Source organism: Chlorocebus sabaeus, chromosome 20 (assembly GCF_047675955.1).
Source record: "Chlorocebus sabaeus isolate Y175 chromosome 20, mChlSab1.0.hap1, whole genome shotgun sequence".
NCBI classification, from domain to species: domain Eukaryota; kingdom Metazoa; phylum Chordata; class Mammalia; order Primates; family Cercopithecidae; genus Chlorocebus; species Chlorocebus sabaeus.
Window position 1 is genome coordinate 12,960,596 of NC_132923.1, and position 22,946 is coordinate 12,983,541.

At 48.4% G+C, this 22,946-nt stretch overlaps 1 protein-coding gene across 2 annotated transcripts; it reads right to left on the bottom strand.

Annotated features, from left to right (window-relative positions):
• Window positions 1-386: 386 nt before the first annotated feature.
• TARS2 (threonyl-tRNA synthetase 2, mitochondrial) lies at window positions 387-21,596 on the bottom strand. Of its 2 annotated transcripts, XM_008019257.3 has the most exons (18): window positions 21,470-21,596; window positions 20,932-21,128; window positions 19,177-19,300; window positions 17,559-17,683; window positions 16,778-16,895; window positions 16,627-16,691; window positions 15,810-15,888; window positions 12,278-12,424; window positions 11,998-12,096; window positions 11,159-11,376; window positions 9,944-10,106; window positions 9,578-9,715; window positions 9,314-9,391; window positions 4,085-4,185; window positions 3,466-3,567; window positions 3,219-3,291; window positions 2,495-2,609; window positions 387-1,382 (listed from the first exon to the last, which is right to left on the bottom strand). In XM_008019257.3, exons 1-18 carry the CDS (start codon window positions 21,533-21,535, stop codon window positions 1,234-1,236), a joined length of 2,157 nt encoding a protein of 718 aa, XP_008017448.1. In that variant the 5' UTR covers window positions 21,536-21,596; the 3' UTR covers window positions 387-1,233. The 2 variants fall into 2 exon arrangements, with proteins under 2 accessions (XP_008017448.1, XP_008017450.1); XM_008019259.3 differs by lacking the exons at window positions 11,998-12,096; window positions 12,278-12,424.
• Between the last annotated feature and the right edge of the window lie 1,350 nt (window positions 21,597-22,946).

Sequence of the window (22,946 nt, forward strand, 5' to 3'; positions counted from 1 at the left end):
CTCCAAAAGTCACCCTGAAGCCTCATCAGAGAATTGAGAAGAATGGGACTGACCAGAGGAGAACATTCTTATGACCCTCAAGAGAAACTGATTCAGAGAATCAAAGAGCAAGAGGTGTTTGAGCCCCTAGTTTGTGCCTCAGTTTCTCCATCTACATGCTGCCTTCTGTGGAGAAGGGATCTGCCAAATCATGAACTGGGGTTGGGGAAACAGGGCACAAAGGAGTTTACAGGGGGGAGCAGGACACCTATCCAAGGGATCTCCCCTACCAGTGTGAGGTCTGGACTGTCCTTTTTCAATTTCCCTAACTCTCTGGGACAAAAAAGAGGGAGACAAAGTGGAACATCCTTTTATCCCACCTCTCCAGAGTCAGAGATGAAGACATATGACCAGCAGCTTCCAGTATTTATTTATTTGTTTATTTATTTATTTATTTATTTTTTTTTTTGAGGTGGAGTTTCGCTCTGTTGCCCAGGCTGGAGTGCAGTGGCCGGATCTCAGCTCACTGCAAGCTCCGCCTCCCGGGTTCACGCCATTCTCCTGCCTCAGCCTCCCGAGTAGCTGGGACTACAGGCGCCCGCCACCTCGCCCGGCTAGATTTTTGTATTTTTTAGTAGAGACGGGGTTTCACCGGGTTAGCCAGGATGGTCTTGATCTCCTGACCTCGTGATCCGCCCGTCTCGGCCTCCCAAAGTGCTGGGATTACAGGCTTGAGCCACCGCGCCCGGCCTATTTATTTATTTAGAAACGGAGTCTCGCTCTGTTGCCCAGGCTGGAGTGCAGTGGCGCGATCTCAGCTCACTGCAACCTCCACCTCCCGGGTTCAAGCAATTCTCCTGCCTCAGCCTCCTGAGTAGCTGGGCCTACAGGCGTGTGCCGCCACGCCCGGCTAATTTTTTGTATTTTTAGTAGAGACACGGTTTCACTGTGTTAGCCAGGGTGGTCTTGATCTCCAGACCTCATGATCCATCCGCCTTGGCCTCCCAAAGTGCTGGGATCCCAAAGTACAGGTACGAGCCACTGCACCTGGCCCAGTGTATTCTTTTTTTAGTTTCATTCTCCTCACATCCAAACAGCTACAGCTTCCCTCCCTTTGTGGGGTCGCCAAACCAAGTCTCTTTTCAGGAGAGCAGACATGTGACGTGCCTCCACACAGTTCTGAGGTTCTGGGGTCTCCCATGTGAGGGAGGCTGATGGCTCTCGCAGGTTTTTGCCTCATCTACGTACAAAGGCTCAGAAAATTTCTTCGGCATTTGGGACCCTCATATTCTGTAGCTCCACCAGTCGCTGCACAGCTTCAGGCAAGTCCCACTCCCCAAGGCGACGATTATCTCGAGTCCGAATGTTCACTGTTCTCTTACTTTGCTCTTTCTGGCCAACCACTGCAGGTAGAGGAAGTTTGGGAACCTCAGGGCAAATTCATCCACATGGGATAGTTTCTTTTGCTCTGCAGAAACTTGAGAGACCTAAATCTTTAGGAAGGGTGGGAGCAGAGCCCAGATATGGTTCACAGAAAGGAAGTATTCAGCTGTGCCTGCTAAATACTGAATGACCAGTCTTGCTCACCCTGAGGAGACAAGGAAATGCTTCAGTCCCCATGGGCCTTATCGCTTCTGGTCAGGAGCTCCAGGGTCAGAGACATTAGAGTCAAGCAGAGAAAGACAAACACTGAGAACCCCACAGAGAGAAACTGTGTGTGTGTGTGTGTGTGTGTGTGTGTTTATCTGAAGGGGGTATTAGAGGAAGGGGAGGGGGCAGGAGTGGTGTGGCCTTCACGCTGCCCAACCTCCCCGCAACCACTTCTAACCCTTAGAATAGTTTCCTCTCATCAGTCCTACTCTGGCTCTTGGTGTCTCTTAGGGCTGGATTCACAGAGTGAGGTGCCTCTGCTGAGGAGGATGTATGCAGGGGCTGACTGGGCGGTAAGGGAGGGAGAGGGGCCATGTGCAGGTCCATGGGATTGTGGCACAGCTTGCTGTGGGTGCTTGTGGGGCGAGTGGGGTGTGCAAAACTCAAGAATCAGGTAATCTGGCTGAGGAGTTTCTGCTCCTTGCCTTTGAGATAGAGCTCTGAACCCTGGAAAATGAAAAAGGGAGCATGGCAGTGCCAGAATTTTCTCCCTAAGGCCCTTCTCCTCATCCCTTAGGGCTGATTCCATCTAGGTCTAGAATAAACAAGGGTAATTAACATCATATTAACCCTCCTGTCCCTTTCTCTCTGATGCTCCCTTGGTTAATTAACCTAACAGACACCAACAGCTAGAGTGGAGTTAAAAAGAGGAAAACTATTTTGAAGGTCAGAAGTGGTTATGGGGAGGGCAGGGCAATGTGAAGGAACACAGGGCCCAAATGAGTCAGATGTCCTGAATCCTGGCTCCTACCTGCTCAGGTAACGAGCCCCAATTAACCCAAATATGCATTACCAGACTTGGTAAACTTAACAGCAAGAATGCAGACGGCAGGTGGGAGAACATCGGCTCTGAGGTTCAGCTTACCAAACTGAAAATTGTAGTGGGCAAGCTGGGCCCGGCGGATTCTCCGGCTGAGGGTCAGTCCAGAGTCTGCATCCAGGTCACTGACCAGTCCTGCAGCCCGCAGGCTCTGCTGGGCCTGCATCAGAGGTTTGGTGACAGGAAGTTAATTTACTGGAAAGTTGAGGAGCTAGAACAGTCTGATGCTCTTTTCCCTCAATTCTCCCATCTGTTCCTCCTTTCCCTGCCTCGGGGCTCTCCACTTCTCACCAGCAACCTCTCCTCATTTCATCTCCACATTGAGGCCTCCTCCCCATTCATCCCCAGCCCCACAACCTTTCCGTCTGCCTCCTACTGGAGATGGCCCCCCAATTATTCCCTGGGCTTTGCCTCCTAGCCACTGCTCTACCCAACCAGCTGTTCAACTCTAGTACCATCCATATCCTCAATTCTCTCTAGAAAGGAAAAACTGTGTACTCAATCCCACTTTTGTGCCAAGTGCCCTTTTGGCGGCTTTCAACATTTGTTAATTTGTTTAATTTTCATACATCTCTACAAGGTAGGGATTAATCACATTTTTTAGATACGGGATTTCCAGGATCTAGGACAGCAGCCACTCGAGCCCAGTCTTGTGGCTCCAAGGGCTATGCTCCTTCCTCCACCACCCGTGCGGCCTCTTCCTGCCCACTGCAGGGCACCAGACTCTACTGGACCTGCCTCTGCCCCCTCCCTTGCCTCAACTCCTTACCTCCCTGGCATACTCCTCTTGCTCAGTCCCCACAGGGATAACCACCACCTGGAACGGGGACAGCCACAGTGGCCTGGTAGGGAAAGAACAGATGATGGCAAATTAGTCACTCTGGCTCTGGCCAGTGGTGTGGTTGTACAGAGCAGACTTGAGAAGGAAAAAGGCTGGCATATGAAGGGTGACAGGATCTGGAGCATAAACTATCTGGTTTGGGGCCAGAACAGAAATCCAGGGTCAGAGGTCTCACCATTTCCCGCCGCAGCTTTCTGCCAGCACTCCCAACAGTCTTTCCACAGAACCGAGCACTGCTCGGTGAATGAGGACTGGACGCTCCCGGGCACCCGCCTGCCTTGAAAGGAAAAAGGGGAGTAGATGGAATGGTGGAAGTATCACAAATTGTGTACCCAAGATCACCTTCCAGTTTTTAAGAAATATTCAGCTCTGGCAGGAAAGGGTGTGGAGGATTTGTTTTTTTTTTTTTTTTTTTTTTTTTTTTTTTTTGAGACGGAGTCTCACTCTGTCGCCCAGGCTGGAGTGCAGTGGCCGGATCTCAGCTCACTGCAAGCTCCGCCTCCCAGGTTCACGCCATTCTCCTGCCTCAGCCTCCCGAGTAGCTGGGACCACAGGCGCCTGCCACCTCGCCCGGCTAGTTTTTTCTATTTTTAGTAGAGACGGGGTTTCACCATGTTAGCCAGGATGGTCTCGATCTCCTGACCTCGTGATCCGCCCGTCTCGGCCTCCCAAAGTGCTGGGATTACAGGCTTGAGCCACCGCGCCCGGCCGAGGATTTGGTTTTTAGGGCCAAAGGCAGAAGGACCTATTCCATGCACTGTCAAGGGAAAAAAGGATAGGGCAAGGCTTTATACCCCTTATACTGGAGGTCAAATCTCAGGGGCAGTTGGAAGTCAAGCTGAATTGTTCCACACTGATGTGGCCGGCCCAGGGCATCGTGGAGGTGCACATCAATCTACAGGAAACAGATGGGAAGGCATGAAATAAGCCAGAAGCATTATCCAGAACCACTATCCTCCATTACCTGTGCCATCCCACCCTTTAACCTACCCTCATCCCAGGCTACTACCCTCATCATGACACCCAGCTCTATCATATGCTACCCCTCCACTTCACTCTACTCATCTCACTCTGGCAGTAGTTCTCAGCAGCTCTCTCCACTTAATAATGATGTTATAATATTACCAGACGTCCACACCCTGGCTTCTCAATTCCTTGAGATGAGCTCAGAGATCTTCACCAGCAACCATTTATGGCTACACCCTTTATCCTGTCCTCTCCCTCAATGGCTGTACCTCTGAAACAGTCCATCAGACACCCTACACTGATTACTGTCTCTTGGTCAGCTAGCTCTGACAATTATTCCTTTTTTTTTTTTGAGACAGAGTCTTGCTCTGTCACCCTGGCAGGAGTGCAGTAGCACAATTTCAGCTCACTGCAGCCTCCACCTCCCGGTTTCAAGCAATTCTCCTGCCTCAGCCTCCTGAGTAGCTGGGACTACAGGTACATGCCACCAGGCCCAGCTAACATATATATATATGTGTGTGTGTCTGTGTGTGTGTGTGTGTGTGTATTTTTTTTTTTTTCAGTAGAGATGGGGTTTCACCAGGCTGGTCTCAAACTCCTGATCTCAAGTGATCTGCCCACTTTGGCCTCCCAAAGTGCTGGGATTACAGGTGTAAGCCACCACACCCGGCCATGACAACTATTCCTATTAATGGCACTTCAACTCACAGGTTCTTTAACTCCTCTTTTTCTCTCCCATCCTCAGGCCCCTTCCACCTTTATTTATTTCCCCATGAAGCTGTACCATTTTCCCTAGTTCCCTTGTACCATTCGTTGTTCTTCTGCACCTTAGCCTCCTACATATTTTGCTCAGTGCTGCCCAATATGTCACAAACCACACAGATGCAAATGCAGAGATTGATGCCACCATGGAAGTCAGTATTTCGAGATTCAGCTGGTCCCTGGCTGCTGCCAGCAATCGTTTGGGTTGCCCTAATAAGCTCTATGCTCTGTTCTCCTCAGGGGTTTTCTAGCTTTTTGCTCTCTCTTTTTATAGCAGTATCTTAACCAGCAACTTATTAGACTGATTCAACATAATACACACTTTATGCACTTTATGACTGTTATCTCTGTAACCTTAAGCACAATGTTTAACCTCTCTCAATTTTTTTCTTAGTAATAAAGATATTTTATTTGCCTACTATTATTGCTGAAATAAATCAGAAGACACATTTTCATTACTGTTAATATTTTAATTTACTAACTACTTATTGAAGCAGCTAAATAAATACCATATACTGGAATAGACACTTGGGACATAAAAATGAGTAACACATATGTTACCTGAATAAAAGACCCCAGCACAGTAAACAGAAACTTTGAGTACTCAAAAGATTTTAGCCAGGCAAGGCACATGGTTCACTCCTGTAATCCTAGCACTTTGGGAGGCCGAGGTAGGCGGACCACCTGAGGTCAGGAGTTCGAGACCAGCCTGGCCAACACGGTGAAACCCCGTCTACTAAAAATAGGAATACAAAAATTAGCTGATGTGGTAGTGGGTGCCTGTAATCCCAGCTACTGAGGAGGCTGAGGCAGGAGAAATGCTTGAACCCAGGAGGCAGAGGTTGCGGTGAGCCAAGATTGTGCCACTCCACTCCAGCCTGGGCGACAGAGTGAAACTCCGCCTCAAAAAAAAAAAAATTAGCTGGGTGTGGTGGGGCACACCTGTAGTCCCAGCTACTCGGGAGGCTGAGGCAAAAGAATTGCTTTAACCTGGGAGGTGGAGGTTGCAGTAAGCCAAGATCCGCTACTACACTCCAGTCTGGCAACAGAGCAAGAGTCTGTCTCAAAAAAACCAAAAAAGACCAGGCAAGGTGGCTCATGCCTGTAATAATCCCACCACTTTGGGAAGCCAAGGTGGGCAGATCATCTGAGGTTGGGAGTTCAAGACCAGCCTGGCCAACATGGTGAAACCCCCACCTTTACTAAAAATACAAAAATTAGCTGGGCATGGTGGTACTTGCCTATAATCTCAGCTACTCGGGAGGCTGAGGCAGGAGAATCGCTTGAACCCGGGAGGCGGATATTGCAGTAAGCTGAGATTGTGCCACTGCACTCCAGCCTGGGTGACAGCGAAACTAGGTCTCAAAAAAATATGTAAAAATAAATAAATAAAACAAAACAAAACAAAAAAGATTTTAGCTATATAACAGTTTTTGAGTAATTTCCTGTCTCTCTGTATCTTTTTATTTATTTATTTTATTGAGACAGGGTTTTGTTCTGTTATCCAAGCTGGAGTGCAGTGGCTTGATCATAGCTCATGCAGCCTCAAAATCCTGGGCTCAAGTGATCCTCCCACCTAAGCCTCCTGAGTAGCTGGGACCACAGATGCCCACCATCACATCAAGCTAATTTTAAAATTTGTTTTAAATTTTTTGTAGAGACAGCTGGGCCTGGTGGCTCACGCCTGTAATCCCAGCACTTTGGGAGGCTGAGGCAGGCAGATCACAAGGTCAGGAGATCGAGACCATCCTGGCTAACACGGTGAAACACCGTCTCTACTAAAAAAAAAAAAAAATACAAAAACATTAGCTGGGCATGGTGGTGGGTGCCTGTAGTCCCACCTACTCAGGAGGCTGAGGCAGGAGAACGGCATGAACCTGGGAGGCGGAGCTTGCAGTGAGCCTCCAAGATCGAGCCACTGCACTCCAGCCTGGGCGACAGAGCGAGACTCTGTCTCAAAAAAAAAAAAAAATTTTTTTTTGTAGAGACGAGGTCTTACTCTGTCGCCCAGGCTGGTCTCAAACTACTGGATTCAAGTGATCCTCTCAGCTCAGCCTCCCAAAGTGCTGGGATTGCAAGAGGGGGCCACCACGCCCAGCCTTTTCTTCATATCTTCAGCCCCCTCACTGACAACTCTCCTCTTCTCCACTCTCATTTCAGCAAATGATCCTGCCTCAGGAAGAATTCAGATAATTGATACCATGGGATGGGAAGAGCCTCAACTTCCTGTCACCATGCCTATAAACTTCCTTGCATCTACCTTCAGTCTTTCCTTCCACCCTGGATACAATGGCAATGGTGATCCCTTCTATGAAGGTTTCTCAATCCTACCTTAAACCTCTCCAGGAACTTCCCTTTACTACAACTTCTTTTATAAATTCAACTCTCCCTCCAAATAGACTTCCTCTCATCATAGCATTTATTTTATTTTTCATTTTGTTTTTTTTTTTTTTTTTTTTGAGACGGAGTCTCGCTCTGTCGCCCAGGCTAGAGTGCAGTGGCCGGATCTCAGCTCACTGCAAGCTCCACCTCCCGGGTTTACGCCATTCTCCTGCCTCAGCCTCCCGAATAGCTGGGACTACAGGCACCCGCCACCTCGCCCGGCTAGTTTTTTGTATTTTTTTTAGTAGAGATGGGGTTTCACCGTGTTAGCCAGGATGGTCTCGATCTCCTGACCTCGTGATCCTCCCGCCTCGGCCTCCCAGAGTGCTGGGATTACAGGCTTGAGCCACCGCGCCCGGCCTTATTTTTCATTTTGTTATTATTTTTTTGAGATAGAGTCTCACTCTGTCGCCCAGGCTGGAGTGCAATGGTGTGATCTCGGCTCACTGCAACCTCCACCTGCTGGGTTTACATGTGTCTGTCACCACACTGGGCTAATTTTTGTATTTTCAGTAGAGACAGGGTTTCACCATGTTGGTCAGGCTGGTCTCAAACCCCTGACCTCAGGTGATCCACCTGCCTCAGCCTCCCAAAGTGCTGGGATTACAGGCATGAGCCACTGCACCCGGCCTGTTTTATTTTTATTTTTTGGGACAGAGTCTTGCTCTGTCACCTAGGCTACGGTACAATGGCGTGACCTTGGCTCACTGCAACCTCCGCCTCCCAGGTTCAGCGATTCTCCTGCCTCAGGCTACCGATGAGCTGGGACTACACCTCACCCAGCCAATTTTTATATTTTTAGTAGAGATGGGGTTTCGCCAAGTTAGCCAGGCTGGTCTTGAACTCCTGACCTCAAGTGATCCACCCACCTCAGCCTCCCAAAGTGCTGGGATTACAGGCATGAGCCACCACACAGGCCTCATTTATTCATCTTCTAACCCCACCCTCAGGCCCTACTTTACTGAAAATGATCTTTTAAAATCCATCACCCTTTTTACTAAATCCAGTGTACACTTTTCAGTCCTTTTTTTCCCTTGACTTCTTTTTTTTTGAGACAGGGTCTCACTCTGTCACCCAGGCTGGAGTATAGTGGGGCGCGATCTCAGCTCACTGCAGCCTCTACCTCCTGGGCTCAGGTGATCCTCCCATCTCAGCCTGCTGGGTAGCTGGGACCACAGGCACAAGCCACTGCACCCGCTAATTTTTTTTTTTTGGTAGACACAGGGTCTCCCTATGTTGCCCAGACTGGTCTGCCGTGTGTTTTTATCCCTATCCCCTCTGCCTACACTGTTCCCTCCTGAAACACATCTTTACTTGGCCAACACTTACCTTTCAGATTGGAAAGTGATTCCTGCAGGAAACTTTTTGTAACCTCCCGGAGTAACGCTAACCCCAGCTAACGTGCTCTCTTGCATGGATCTCGCAGCACTGACATGGCCTATTTAACTCCAATAGCCCTCACTAGATTGCAAATGCCAAGAAGGCAGAAAATATCTTGTTTTCTTTATATCCTACATAACTTAAAAAAAAATTTCTTTGTGGCTGGGTGCGGTGGCTCATGCCTGTAATCCCAGCACTTTGGGAGGCTGAGGCGGGTGGATTGCCTGAGGTCAGGAGTTCGAGACCAGTCTGGCCAACATGGTGAAACCCTGTCTCCATTAAAAATACAAAAAAATTAGCCAGGTGTGGTGGTGTGCACCTGTAATCCCAGCTACTCGGGAGGCTGAGGGAGGGGAATTGCTTGAACCAGGGAGCTGGAGGTTGCAGTGAGCTGAGATCACGCCACTGCATTCTAGCCTGGGTGACAGAGTGAGACTGTCTCAAAAAAAGAAAAAAATTATTTGTATCTATTAAATATTTACTAAAACAAAGCAAAAAATAAATAAATACAATAACCAGGGTCCCAAGCTTACCTTAGGTCCATAGAAGGCACCATCTCCAGAGTTGAGGTCCCAGGGTTCTCCAAATTCCTTCAGGGCCTGTTGAAGGACCTTTGAAGGAATAAGACAAGAGTGGAATAGAATACATCATCTTAGACTTCAAAAGCAACACATCTGGTCAATCCCCAACAAATGACCCACTCACCAGATGCCTCTGAGAACCTTGGTTACTGTATTCTCCACTCCTTCCCACCAGAGAGTGGTTTATCTGCCTCTATTTCTGTACCTCCTACTCACCTGTTCGGCCTGGTCCCAAAGGCAAGGGTCCCCCAGGAAGCCAGATGGCCGGGTGGACAGTGCCAGGCGGAAGGAGAAGCCAAGAACAGCATAGACGGAACGGAGGAAATCAAGACAGCTTTGGATCTCTGCTTCCAGCTGTGGGCAGGAAATAAGGGTCAGTGAGCTGTAAGCCAGCTAGAGATCAGGGATGCTGGCAGTTTGAGGAAAACAAAGGGCAAAAACAGAAAGGACGCAGAAGCAAGCTAGGGGTAGAATGTAGCTGAATTATAGTACATACAGCGGGCAAATAAAGATCAGGGGTTTGCAGGTTCATAGGGAGAAAGGTGGTTTAGAAAAGCTTTGGTGGAGCCAGGGAAAGGCTACCTGATCTGTTGTACAGAAGATGTGAGCGTCATCCTGCTGGAAGCACCGCAGTCGGGTCAGTCCCCCCAGACCACCAGAGGCTTCAGCCCGGTGTAGGGCCCCAAAGTCAGCTAGTCGCAGGGGCAGTTCCCGCCAGGATCTGGGCCGGTGGGCGAACATCAGGCTGAGGTTGGGGTGAGAGAGGGGTCAGGGCCATAGGGAGGACTAGCCCCCGAAGACTGCTCCTCCACCCAATCTGCTTGCCTACCTTCTCTGCACCATCTGCTATAGCCCTCTCCAACCTCACCACATCCTCCCACTGAGTCCTGTCAATCCCACTCATCACAGTCTGAGCCCTGCGGTTCAAAAGTGGATTTCTCAGTAACACAGTAACAGACATCATTTACTGTTTCCCTGTTCTGTGATGGTCACTGAGCTGTAGGAGGAGCCTTAGATAGCAACTTTAAGGAGACTGAGACCCAAAGAGGTAAAATGAGTTTCCCAAATTCACATGGTTAGCTAGGGGGAAGATTCTAGGCTCAAATCAGGTGTCCCTGTCCCAATACTCTTTCCAAGGTACTGTCTTTTTTTTTTTTTTTTTTGAGACAGAGTCTCACTCTGTTGCCCAGGTTGGAGTGCAGTGGCGCGATCTCGGCTCACTGCAAGCTCTGCCTCCCTGGCTCACGCCATTCTCCCGCCTCAGCCTCCCGAGTAGCTGGGATTACAGGCGCCCGCCACCACACCCGGCTAATTTTTTGTATTTTTAGTAGAGATGGGGTTTCACTGTGGTCTCTATCTCCTGACCTCAGGATCTGCCCACCTCAGCCTCCCAAAGTGCTGGGATTACAGATGTGAGCCACTACACCCGGCCTCTTTTTTTTTTTTTTTTTTTGAGACGGAGTTTAGCTCTTATTGCCCAGGCTGGAGGGCAACGGCATGATCTCAGCTCACCGCAACCTCCGCCTCCTGGGTTCCAGCGATTCTCCTGCCACAGTCTACCAAGTAGCTGGGATTACAGGCATGTGCCACCACGCCCGGCTAATTTTGTATTTTTAGTAGAGACAGGGTTTCTCCATGTTGATCAGGCTGGTCTCAAACTCCCGATCTCAGGTGATCCGCCCGCCTCAGCCTCCCAAAGTGTTGGGATTATAGGCATGAGCCACCGCGCCCGGCCCCAAGGTGCTTTCTATTATTTAATATTTAGCAACTTGATTGTAACCCTAGCTCCCAGCTTACCAGTGTGCAGGGCAGTTCATGGGCTTGAGGGCGAGTATATCTGTGGTATGCCTGGTAGAATCATCACTCTGGGAGCTGGCAGGCCTGTCAGAGCCTGGGGGCTGCACAGCAAACATGTCTTCCTGATAATGCTCCCAGTGCCCTGACTGTTCCCAGAGTTTAGTAGAAAACAGTGTGGGAGTTTTCACCTCAGAGAAACCACGACGGGCATACTCAGCCTGGAGAGGAGGGTACAGAAATGGAAGGTCAGAGTAACTGGAAGGAAACCAGGTAGGGTGTCAGCTGTGTGATCTTCCTGGGCCCTCAGGCCATGCTGATTGCAACCACAACCTATTAAATACCATGTCCATCTCTATGCTCCCCAACTGCAGACCACACAATTGTAGTATTAAAGGTCACCAGCACTTTCAATATTTATGGTTATGATTCCAAACCACCCCCCTCTTTTTTTTTTTTCTCTTCAAGACAGAGTCTCACTGTATCACCCAGGCTGGAGTGCAGTGGCTCGATCTCAGTTCACTGCAACCTCCCCCTCCTGGGTTCAAGGGATTCTCCTGCCTCAGACTCCCCAGTAGCTGGGGCTACAGGTGCTGCCATCACACCCAGCTAATTTTTTATATTTGTTTTAGTAGAGACGGGGTTTTGCCATGCTGGCCAGGCTGGTCTCTAACTCCTGACCTCAGGTCATCTTCCCGGCTTGGCCTCCGAAAGTGCTAGGATTACAGGTGTGAGCCACTGTGCCCGGCCCCAACCCCCATCTTTTAACACAAACACCTTAGCTTCTTCTAGGCCCTCAGCCGCACCCTGGTCTTCTTTCCTCTAGACCTGGGTCCCCTTACCCTGATAAACGCCACTAGTGCATTATACACCCTTGTCCCTCGTGGCAGGAAGAAGCAGCTCCCAGGGCTCAGTTCATGGAAGAAGAAGAGCTCCTGTTCCTGGGGTCAGGAATAGCAACATTGGGTCACTTCAAGGGCAAGGAGGTGGCTTTGGAACTCAGAACAACTGACGGAGCTGCTCAGTCTATGTGACTGAATCTGCTCCCAATTTCATAATCAGGTTGCGTCATCTCTCTCCAACCCTTATCACCATCCCTCCCTATCTTCCCAATCTCTGTACCTTCCCAATGCGCCGGTGGTCCCGCAATTCTGCTTCCTCCCTCCATGCTTCCCAGGCCCTCAGCAATTCTGTTGTGGGGAAGGAAATCCCTGACACTCTCTGCAGTGTCTCTGGGGCCCCTGAAGACCTCCATAAGGATGATGAGTTCTGTGTGAGGACATAGGGGATCAAAGGAAAGATGAGGACTGAAGGCCCCCAACCTTTTTCAAGACTCATATGATACTCTCAGTGTTAAGTGTCACAGGTATGCCTCTTGACAACAATCCCACCAGTAGGATGAACACCTCCATCCTCTAGACACCCTTCTTCTAGATTACAGTGTTGAAATTGCCTGACTCTTGATTCCTACATACAACCTGGTCAAGCCTAACCCTACCTTGCCATCTCTTTTTCTCCCCATTCTCACTACCCCTTTACTTAGTTCCTTCCCATTCTAATCAATGACTGCTTAGAGGAGCAACCATAAGCTCTGGTCAAATGTCACTTTATTCCTCCATTTATCAATATCCTATACAGATGCTAGAAAAGTCAGCCTTCTATACCATATCCCATTCCTGGCCATGTGAAATCCAAAAGCCTGTGCCTGCTGTCTCCTTTAACAATACTAATGAAAGGCCGGGCATGGTGGCTCACACCTGTATTCCCAGCACTTTGGGAGGCTGAGGCGGGTGGATCACAAGGTCAGGAGTTCCAGACCAGCCTGACCAACACGGTGAAACCTTGTCTGTACTAAAAATACAAAAATTAGCCAGGCGTGGTGGTGCGCGTCTGTAATCCCAGCTATTCAGGAGGCTGAGGCAGGAGAGTCGCTTGAACCTGGCAGGTGGAGGTTGTAGTGAGCTGAGATTAGGCCACTGCACTCCAGCCTGGGCAACAGAGCGAGACTCTGTCTCAAAAAAATAAAAATAAAAATAAAATAAAATAAAACTGTTAAACAGTACTAATGAGAAACAGCCTCTATGTGTGTGTGTGTGTGTGTGTGTGTATCTATCTGTCACCCAGGTTGGGGCACAGTGGCGCGATCTCGACTCACTCCAAGCTCCGCCTCCCGGGTTCACGCCATTCTCCTGCCTCAGCCTCCTGAGTAGCTGGGACTATAGGCCACTGCCACCACACCCAACTAATTTTTTGTATTTTTAGTAGAGATACGGTTTCACTGTGTTAGCCAGGATGGTCTCGATCTCCTGACCTCGTGATTCACCCACCTCAGCCTCCCAAAGTGTTGGGATTACAGGCGTGAGCCACTGCGCCTGGCCCCTATATGTATATTTTTTGAACCAGAGTCTTACTCTGCTGCCCAGGCTAGAGTGCAGTGGTGTGATCTTGGCTCAATGCAACCTCTGCCTTCCAGTTCAAGCGATTCTCCTGTCTCAGCCTCCTGAGTAGCTGGGACTACAGGTGCACGCCACCACGCCCAGCTAATTTTTTATTTTTAGTAGTGATGGGGTTTCATCATGTTGGCCAAGCTGGTCTTGAACTCCTGAGCTCAAGTTATCCGCCCAACTTGGCCTCCCAAAGTGTTGGGATTACAAGTGTGAACCACTGCACCTGGCCAACAGTCTATATTTTATAGCACTTTTTAACTTTTCCTTTCTCCTGCATTAGTTGGTTTTCATTATCTTTTATTTATTTATTTATTTTTGAGACGTTGTCTCGCTTTGTGGCCCAGGCTGGAATGCAGTGGCATAATCTCAGCTCACTCTAACCTCTGCCTCCTGGCAGAGTTCAAGTGACTCTCCTGCCTCAGCCTTCTTGGTAGCTGGGATTATAGGCGTAGGCCAGCACACCCAGCTAATTTGTGTATTTTTAGTAGAGACGGGGTTTCAATATGTTGGCCAGGCTGCTCTCGAACTCCTGACCTCAAGTGATCCGCCTGCCTCAGTCACCCCAAAGTGCTGTGATTACAGGTGTGAGTCACCACGCTTGGCCTGGTTTTCATTATCTTTACGAGGTGAATTTACTGGTAGGACAAAAAGGAATTAATAGGCTCATTTTATAGATGAGGAAAATAAGTAAGATTTACCTAAGGCCACTGCACCATAGGGTTTCGCCATGTTGGCCAGGCTGATCTCAAGTGATCCACCCACCTTGGCCTCCCAAAGTGCTGGGATTACAGGCATGAGCCACCATGCCCAGCCTAAGTTCAGAGCTTTTTGCTGTACACTTCTGCATTTCCCCTTGCTCCCTTGCAACTCATCCCATTCCATCTAATAACTCATCTTGTCCAGAACAGTATTTTCCTTTTTTTTTTTTTTTTTTGAGATGGAGTTTTGCTCTTGTTGCCCAGGCTGGAGTGCAATGGCATGATCTTGGATCACCACAACCTCTACCTCCCGGGTTTAAGCGATTCTCCTGACTCAGCCTTGCGAGTAGCTGGGATTACAGGCATGTGCCACCACGCCCAGTTAATTTTGTATTTTTAGCAGAGACAGGGTTTCTCCATGTTGGTCAGGCTGGTCTCGAACTCCCGACCTCAGGTGGTCCACCCACCTCGGCTTCCCAAAGTGCTGGGATTACAGTTGTGAGCCACCATGCAGAACAGTATTCTCATAAAAAGCATACCCTTCACTAAAGGTATTCTCCCTGTGCCTGTCAAATGGTGTTCATCTTCCTCCTGGACCATGCCCCCTCTCTCTACGACCCTTCCCTGTATGACCCATCCAGCTTGCTCACACCCTCCTTCTCCACCACCCTTAATAATGATGTCATATTAGGGCATCTGAATTGGCTTCTGGGCCCTAGTAGGCTGTCCAGTATGTGCCATCAAACTGGGGTTTTTAGAATGGGGGGACAAAGTTTCTTTCTCCTGTATTCTCTGCTTAGCTTATGAGAGTAAAGACAGGGCTCACAGGGCCAGACGCAGTGGCTCATGCCTGTAATCCCAGCACTTTGGGAGGCCGAGGAGAGAAGATCACTTGAGATCACCCTGGCCAACATGGTGAAACCCTGTCTCTACTAAAAATACAAAAAGTAGCCGGGCGTGGTAGTGCGCACCTGTTATCCCAGCTACTCGGGAGGCTGAGGCAGGAGAATCGCTTGAATCTGGGAAGTGGAGCTTCCAGTGAGCTGAGATCATGCCACTGCACTCCAGCCTGGGCGATAGAGAGAGACTCAGTCTCAAAAAAAAAAAATTTAAAAAAAGGGCCGACAGAAAGGATCACCTTCAGATTCTCCTGCTCATCCCAGTGAAAACAGGAATGTATTTTTTGTTTGAGATGGAGTCTCACTCTGTTGCCCAGGCTGGAGTGCAGTAGCACAATCTCGGCTCACTACAACCTCCACCTCCCAGGTTCAGGCGATTCTCCTGTCTCAGCCTCCTGAGCAGCTAGGACTACAGGTGCCCACCACCACGCCCAGCTAATTTTTGTATTTTTAGTAGAGATGGGGTTTTGTCATATTGGCCAGGCTGGTCTCAAACTCCTGACCTCATGATCCACCTGCCTTGGCCTCCTAAAGTGCTAGGATTACAGGTGTGAGCCACCATGCCCGGCTGAAAATAGGAATCTTAACCTAACTCTGTTCCACAACTGACCGATAGCAGCTTCAGTCCTCCAATCTGTCCAGTATGCCGAAGGTGGGGGCCCTGGCAAAGGTCAACCAATGTGCCACACCTGGGAGAAAGAAGAGGCCAGTTAGTGATTTTCAGAATCTTTAGCTTCTAGCTTTCTCCCTCTCATGGTCTTTAGCTGACAGAAAGAGGTGAACAGAAAGGAACTGTCCTACTGAGAGAGGGCAATGGCAGCTAAAAATCAATTCTCCGGCAGGGCGCAGTGGCTCATGTCTATAATCCCAGCACTTTGGGAGGCCAAGGCGGGCAGATCACGAGGTCAGGAGTTCAAGACCAGCCAGGCCAATATGGTGAAACACCGTCTCTACTAAAAATATAAAAATTAGCCAGGCATGGTGGTGCGCGCCTGTGGTTTCAGTTACTCAGGAGGCTTAGGCAGAAGAATTGTTTGAACCCGGGAGGCAGAGGATGCAGTGAGTCGAGATCGTGCCACTGCATTCCAGCCTGGGCGACAGAACGAGACTCTGTCCCCCCCAAAAAAAAAAATTAGCCAGGCATGGTAGCACATGCCTATAATCCCAGCCACTCTGGAGGCTAAGGCAGGAGAATCACTTGAACCCGGGAGGCGGAGGTTGCAGTGAACCGAGATTGCGCTACCGCACTCCAGCCTGGGAGACAGAGCAAGACTCTGTCTCAAAAAAAAAACAACAAAAAATCAATTCCCATTCCCATTTTTTTTTCTGGATCAACATAAATTATCTTCTTTCTTCCCTTATCACATTTCTGGCCTTCTTCAATGCTTCCCCACCTCTCCATTTGCTTTAATCTTGACAACTCTTACCCATATACTGTTGCTGTTGGACCTGTCACTCTCTCCTCGATCAAGTGAAGCTTAAAGGGGTTATCCTGGAAAAAGGTAGAAGGGAGATTGAAGAAAAGTCTTTATTCCCACAAAGATGTCCTGGAAGAGCCACCTCTTCCCTCCACCCCACCTTGAACAGCTGGCGAAGCTGATCCCGTGAAGCCTCTAGCCTCCGGAAGGGTTGAGCAGCAGCTGTAAGTTCCTGGCAAATCCGCTCCAAAACAGGCAGCTCTGAGCCCCGGACTGTCCTGGAAAGAGGAGAATTGGTTGGGTTGCATCCTATGAGGTACATCAATCACCTGGGTGACAAACCTGTTGGCTAGGGGGCAAGGTCCTGTCCTTCAGGATAAATCTAGAGTTATAGGCAAAAACAGACAAACTCAGAGAAAATATAAATAGGAAATCAGGTAACAGATATTACAGCTGGAGAAAAAGCTCTATGCATGAAGTTAAAAGTTGAATGCAGGAAATGTGGATGGACAAAGTTAGAACAATAGTAATGAGGGAGATTAAGTAAAACTTGAATTTATGAAAGCTAACAAGTAACAAGGTAAGTTGTTTCTTCTTTTTCTTTTTTTTTTTTTTGAGAGAGTGTCTTGCTTCGTCACACAAGCTGGGTGCAGTGGTTAAGATCATGGCTCACCACAGCCTCAACCTCCCAGGCTCAAGTGATCCTTCCACCTCAGCCTCCCAGGTAGCTGGGACTACACTTGCACCAGCCAAGAAGGTAAATTTCAAGCAGAGTTAGAAGAGGGACATGGACTAGCACAGAAGGAGGTACTGTCATAGTTGAGACCTAGAGAAACCCTCCTCCTCCAGCTTCCTCCTCCAAATGGAGCAAGCCCAAGGCCCCTGAAAAGAGCCTCAGAAACCATCCCAGAATCATTCTCCTCCTTCCTTTCATTACTCACCTCCCGTTTCCCAGGAAGAAATCATGGTAAAAGCCATATTCTGTACTTGGACCTCTGCAGAGAACAGCACCTAGGAATTGTTCAGCTGCTGCCCCCAGGACATGGGTGCTGGAGTGCCAGAACACCTGGGTTGACAAAAAAGGGGTTCACAAGTTCATAAACTTGTCCCTAACCCCTAGATCTCTTAGCTCTTCTTCACAAAAGCTGATAGGAAAACTGGTATGGTTCTTCTAGGAGTAACTACCACAAAATGGGGATCCTGGATTTTGGGGATCTACTAAAAAGTAACAAGCTTAAAAAAAAAAGGGCTGGGCGCAGTGGCTCATGCCTGTAACCCCAACACTTCAGGAGGTCGAGGCGGGTGGATCATCTGAGGTCAGGAGTTCGAGACCATTCTGGCCAACATGGTGAAATTGTCTCTACTAAAACATACAAAACTAGCCAGGCGTGGTGGCATGTGCCTGTAATCCCAGCTACTCAGAAGGCTGAGGCAGGAAAATCACTTGAACCTGGGAGGCGGATGTTGCAGTGAACAGAGATCATGCCACTGCACTCCACGCTGGGTGACAGAGTGAGACTCCATCTCAAGAAAAAAAAAAAAAAAAAAGACTGAATAGAAAAGAAAGAAGGCCAGTATCTTTTCTTCTTTCAGTGTATAGAAGCTCCAGCCCCACCCCTTAATCCTTGGTGCTTTCCAGTTCCAAAGTATAGAAGCTGGAGGCCAGTCAGTCTTCTGCTGCTCCTGTAAGCTTTTAGGGCTTCAGAATAATTTTTTTTTTTTTGAGACGGAGTCTTGCTCTGTCGCCCAGGCTGGAGTACAATGACGCGATCTCCGCTCACTGCAACCTCCGCCTCCCAGGTTCAAGCAATTCTCCTGCCCCAGCCTCTCAATTAGCTGGGATGACAAGTGCTCACCACCACACCCAGCTAATTTTTATATTTTTAGTAGAGACAGGGGTTCACCATGTTGGCCAGGCTGGTGTTGAACTACTGACCTCAGATGATCCACCCGCCTGGCCTCCCAAAATGCTGGGATTACAGGCGTGAGCCACGGTGCTTGGTCAGAACATGCTATGTTCTTAAGACAGTGGTTACTTAGGTCTCTGTTTCTGTCCCATGAATCTAGTGCGATACAACTATTCCTCTTGGATTTGGTCACTATTTACACATAGATGGCAGGAGAACTCTGTTTTTCTGGATCCTAATAGGCGAGGTCTGCGTTACCTGAGCTGACATGAAGAAGACAAGGTGGGGAGGTGACCAGGTTGTGTGCTCAGCTGTATAAGCCATGTGAGAATTGAATATACACTACAGATGACTTATAATGTACATGCTCAGAAGTTGAGGAGGCTGAATTTACATATTTATCCTTCTGTTTTTCAACAAATCATCTCTCTCCCTTTCACTAGCACAAATGTTTGCTTAATAGATCGAAGCTAAGTTAAAAACTTTCACCATAAGTTTCCTAGCCAGAAACAGTTAGTCAAGATAGTCTGTGATAGACTTCTTCCCAACTGCAAATGGAGAAACTGAGGCAAAAGAATAAAATGTTAGAATTTCCTGCTATAATATCTCTTGGTTTAGTAGTCACTGCATTCCTGATAAGAAAGAAACTTACTGCTTTCCCCTCTGGGGAATCAAATGTCAGAAATCTGAGGTCAGAATCCGTCTCCAAGGGCCGCTCCAGATCATAAGGTTCTCCGTTCACTTGAGCAGCCACTGCAGTATCTGCCAGTGTTGAACTTCAGCAGTAGGAGGTGGGAATGAAGAAAAAGACAGGGTTACAAGGCACAAAAAGGAAAATACCACATGTTCTGATTCCTCTATGGGAGTTTAAAAAGTTGATCTCACAGTGGTAGAGAATAGAGTGATAGTTACCAGAGGCTGGGAAGGATGGGGGAGGGGAGATGAAGAGGTTAGCTAATGGGTACAAAAATAGAGTTAGACGGAAGGAATATGCTCTAATGTTCCACAGCAGAGTAGGGTGAATACAGTTAATAATAATTTGTTGTATATTTCAAAATAGCTAGAAGATTTGAAATGGTCCCAATACAAAGAACTGATAAATGTTTGGGGTAACAGATATCCTGAACACCCTGATTTGATCATTACATATTGTATGCATGTATCAAAACATCACATATACCCCATTCATATGTTCAATTATTATGTATCAATTATTAAAAAGTAAATTAATGATTTAAAAAAGACAGGGTTACAATCCACAGTGGGGAGAAAGTTGCTCATCTCTCAGCAACTGTAAACTTGCAAAGGTGAAATGAGTTACCAGAGCAACAGAAGCTTTCATTTCTTTCCCCAATGAAAGGACAGAGACTCTTGATGCAGAAACTAATACAGATAAAACAAATCTCAGGCCGGGTTTGGTGGGTCATGCCTGTAATCCCAGCACTTTGGAAGGCTGAGATGGAAGGACTGCTTGCGCCCAGGAGTTCAAGACTAGCCTGGGTAACATGGAGAGTGAAGGGGTGGCCTGCCCCTCCACACCAGTGGGCGTTTCTCGTTAGGTGGAAGGAGAGACTTGAGAAAAGAAATGAGACACAGAGACAAAGTATAGAGAAAGAAAAGGTGGGCCCAGGGGACCGGTGCTCAGCTTACAGAGGACCCACGCCTGCACTGGTCTCTGAGTTCCCTTAGTATTTATTGATAATTATCTTTACCATCTTAAAGATAAGGGAGTGGCAGGACAGTAGGATCATTTTAGGGAGAAAATTAGCAGTAAGACATATGGATAAAGATCTCTGTGACATGAGTAAGTTCAAAGGAAAATGCTGTGCCTTGATATGCATATGCAGACATCTCCATAAACCTTTTAGCAGCATTGCTCCAGCAAGTCCCGCTAGCAAGTCCCACCTTATGCCGTAAGGCGGTTTTCTCCTATCTCAGTAAACAGAGTGTACAATCGGGTCTCACACTGAGATGTTCCATTGCCCAGGGACGGGCAGGATTTTTAACCAGCAAGCTGCCTTCAGGCACTTGTTTAACAAAGACACATCCTGCACAGCCCAAAATCCATTAAACCTTGAGTCACCACAGCACATGTCTCTTGCAAGGACAAGGTTGGGGGTAGGGTCACAGATTAACAGCATCTCAAATACAGAACCAAATGGAGTCTCTTATGTCTACTTCTTTCTATATAGACACAGTAACAGGCTGATCTCTGTTTCTTTTCCCCATAGGAGAGACCCTGTCTCTATAAAACAACAACAAAAAACAAAAACAAAATCTTCAGGAAAGGTTATCTTGATGGGGATGGAACAGAAACAAGCAGACCAAGTTTTCTTCCCCTACTCAAGTGAAGAGAAAGTAAAAGGGCAGAAGGATAATCCTGGTAGTTACAGGATGGGCCTGTTACCTGATCTGCCGGGCTAGTTGGTAGGGGGTTGTGTTCCATGCCACAGCATCAATTTTCTGGCCTCCAGGAAGTGATATCTTAATAGTCCGGGGTTCCTTCTGTGCTATGCTTGCTAATCTCTTTACCTGAGCAGACCACAGCTCCTCAAAAAGGCCAAGCCGCTCTGCCAACCAGCGTGGAGGGGTCGACACAACTGCCTGGAGGGAAAGATATATTAGCAGGTAACACACGTCCCATTATTCTTTCTTAGAATTGGGGATGATGGCACTTTGGGATGGTAAAGTGGACTTCGTCCGAATTCCTACTCTTTAAGGGGACTGGGTGATACAGGACCCTACGCTGGGGGCCCTTCAAGCTCTGCGCTCCCCAGACCGCTAACTCGAGAATTAGATAACGAGTTTAGATATGAGACCTTTTCTGGGGACTCGGAGGACCAGGGAGAGGAGGACTGGGATGAGGCTGGGTTAACATAAAAATTTGGGGACTTCGGCTGGGCTGGGTCTGATGAGGATCGGAACTTTGGGGGTGCCTCACGCACCGTGTGTAGCCTGCAAGCCTGTAATCCTTGGAGCCGGAGCCGCCGCCACCTCTGATACAGTCCCATGTTCCTTCACACCCGTGCCTACATCCTCAGATTATCGCCGCTTCTCCTACACATAATTCTTCATTGGTTTCTGGTCCAACAAAGTCCGTGTCTATTGGTTACTACAGCTGCCACTCTAGTCTGGCACTACCTCCAGGAACTCCGAAGAGGTACACCCCACACAGCACAAGCAGCGGTGTGAGTGGTTCCGGCTGACCGGAAGACCGAAAGTGTAACACACCCTCGCTATTCCCACCCCCAGACCCGTGGCGTTTCAGCTGAAACCCAAAAATAGCAATTATGCGTCCTGTGGCTTTGAGGACAAGGGCAGGTGAACTTTTGAGGGCGAGAGTGGGAGAAAAACAGACAGGAAATGGCAGTTAGTAATTTCCCTTTAACTATACATTTTATTTTACATGGTCCTTACAGCAAGTAACAAAACTTAAGAGCATAGACTGGGGAACCAGACCTTGTGTAAATTCTGGATCTGCCATTAACTATGTAATTTTGGGAAGATTATTTAACTTCTCATATTTATTTAATAGAGACCGGGGATGGGGGTGGGGGGGTGGTCTCACTACGTTGGCCAGGGTAGTCTCGAACTCCTGGGCTCAAGCAACCCCCGCCCTTCGCCACCCACTCCCGGCCTCCCAAAGTTGTGGAATTACAGGCGTGAGCCACCTTGCCCGACCTACTTAATTTCTCTAAGCCTCAATTTTCTCAACTATAAAATGAGAATAGCGTTACTCCCAATTGTTGAGTTAAATTTTATGTAAATCGTCTAGTGTGGCCCGTGGTTTCTGGTAACAGGCAAAAGCAACAAGAAGCTATTATGATAAATGAGTGTAACAGTTTTATTTTTTATTTTTTTATTTTTATTTTTATTTATTTTTATTTATTTTTTTTTTTTTGAGACGGAGTCTCGCTCTGTCGCCCAGGCTGGAGTGCAGTGGCCGGATCTCAGCTCACTGCAAGCTCCGCCTCCCGGGTTCTCGCCATTCTCCTGCCTCAGCCTCCCGAGTAGCTGGGACTACAGACGCCCGCCACCATGCCCGGCCAGTTTTTTGTATTTTTTAGTAGAGACGGGGTTTCACCGAGTTAGCCAGGATGGTTTCGATCTCCTGACTTCGTGATCCGCCCGTCTCGGCCTCCCAAAGTGCTGGGATTACAGGCTTGAGCCACCGCGCCCGGCCTTATTTTTTATTTTTGAGACAAGGTCTCACTGTTGCCCAGGCTGGAGTGCAGGGGTACAATCATGGCTCACTGCAGTCTCGACCTCCTGGGCTCAACTGACCACCTCAGCCTAGGGAGTAGCTGGGACTACAGGTAAATGTGACCACTTTAAAGCTGGAGCAAAGATGGCCGCGCGGTGGCTCACGCTGTGATCCCAGCACTTTGGGAGGCCGAGGGGGGTGGATCACCTGAGGTCAGG

Excerpts from the sequence above, each read along its gene's own strand:
- TARS2 (XM_008019257.3), bottom strand. The coding sequence starts at position 21,535 with ATGGGACTGTATCAGAGGTGGCGGCGGCTCCGGCTCCAAGGATTACAG. Across the intron at positions 10,107-11,158 it reads ATGAACTGCCCTGCACACTG|CCTGATGTTCGCCCACCGGC; the intron begins GTAAGCTGGGAG and ends CCCCAACCTCAG. Across the intron at positions 9,716-9,943 it reads TCTTCTGTACAACAGATCAG|CTGGAAGCAGAGATCCAAAG; the intron begins GTAGCCTTTCCC and ends TCCTGCCCACAG.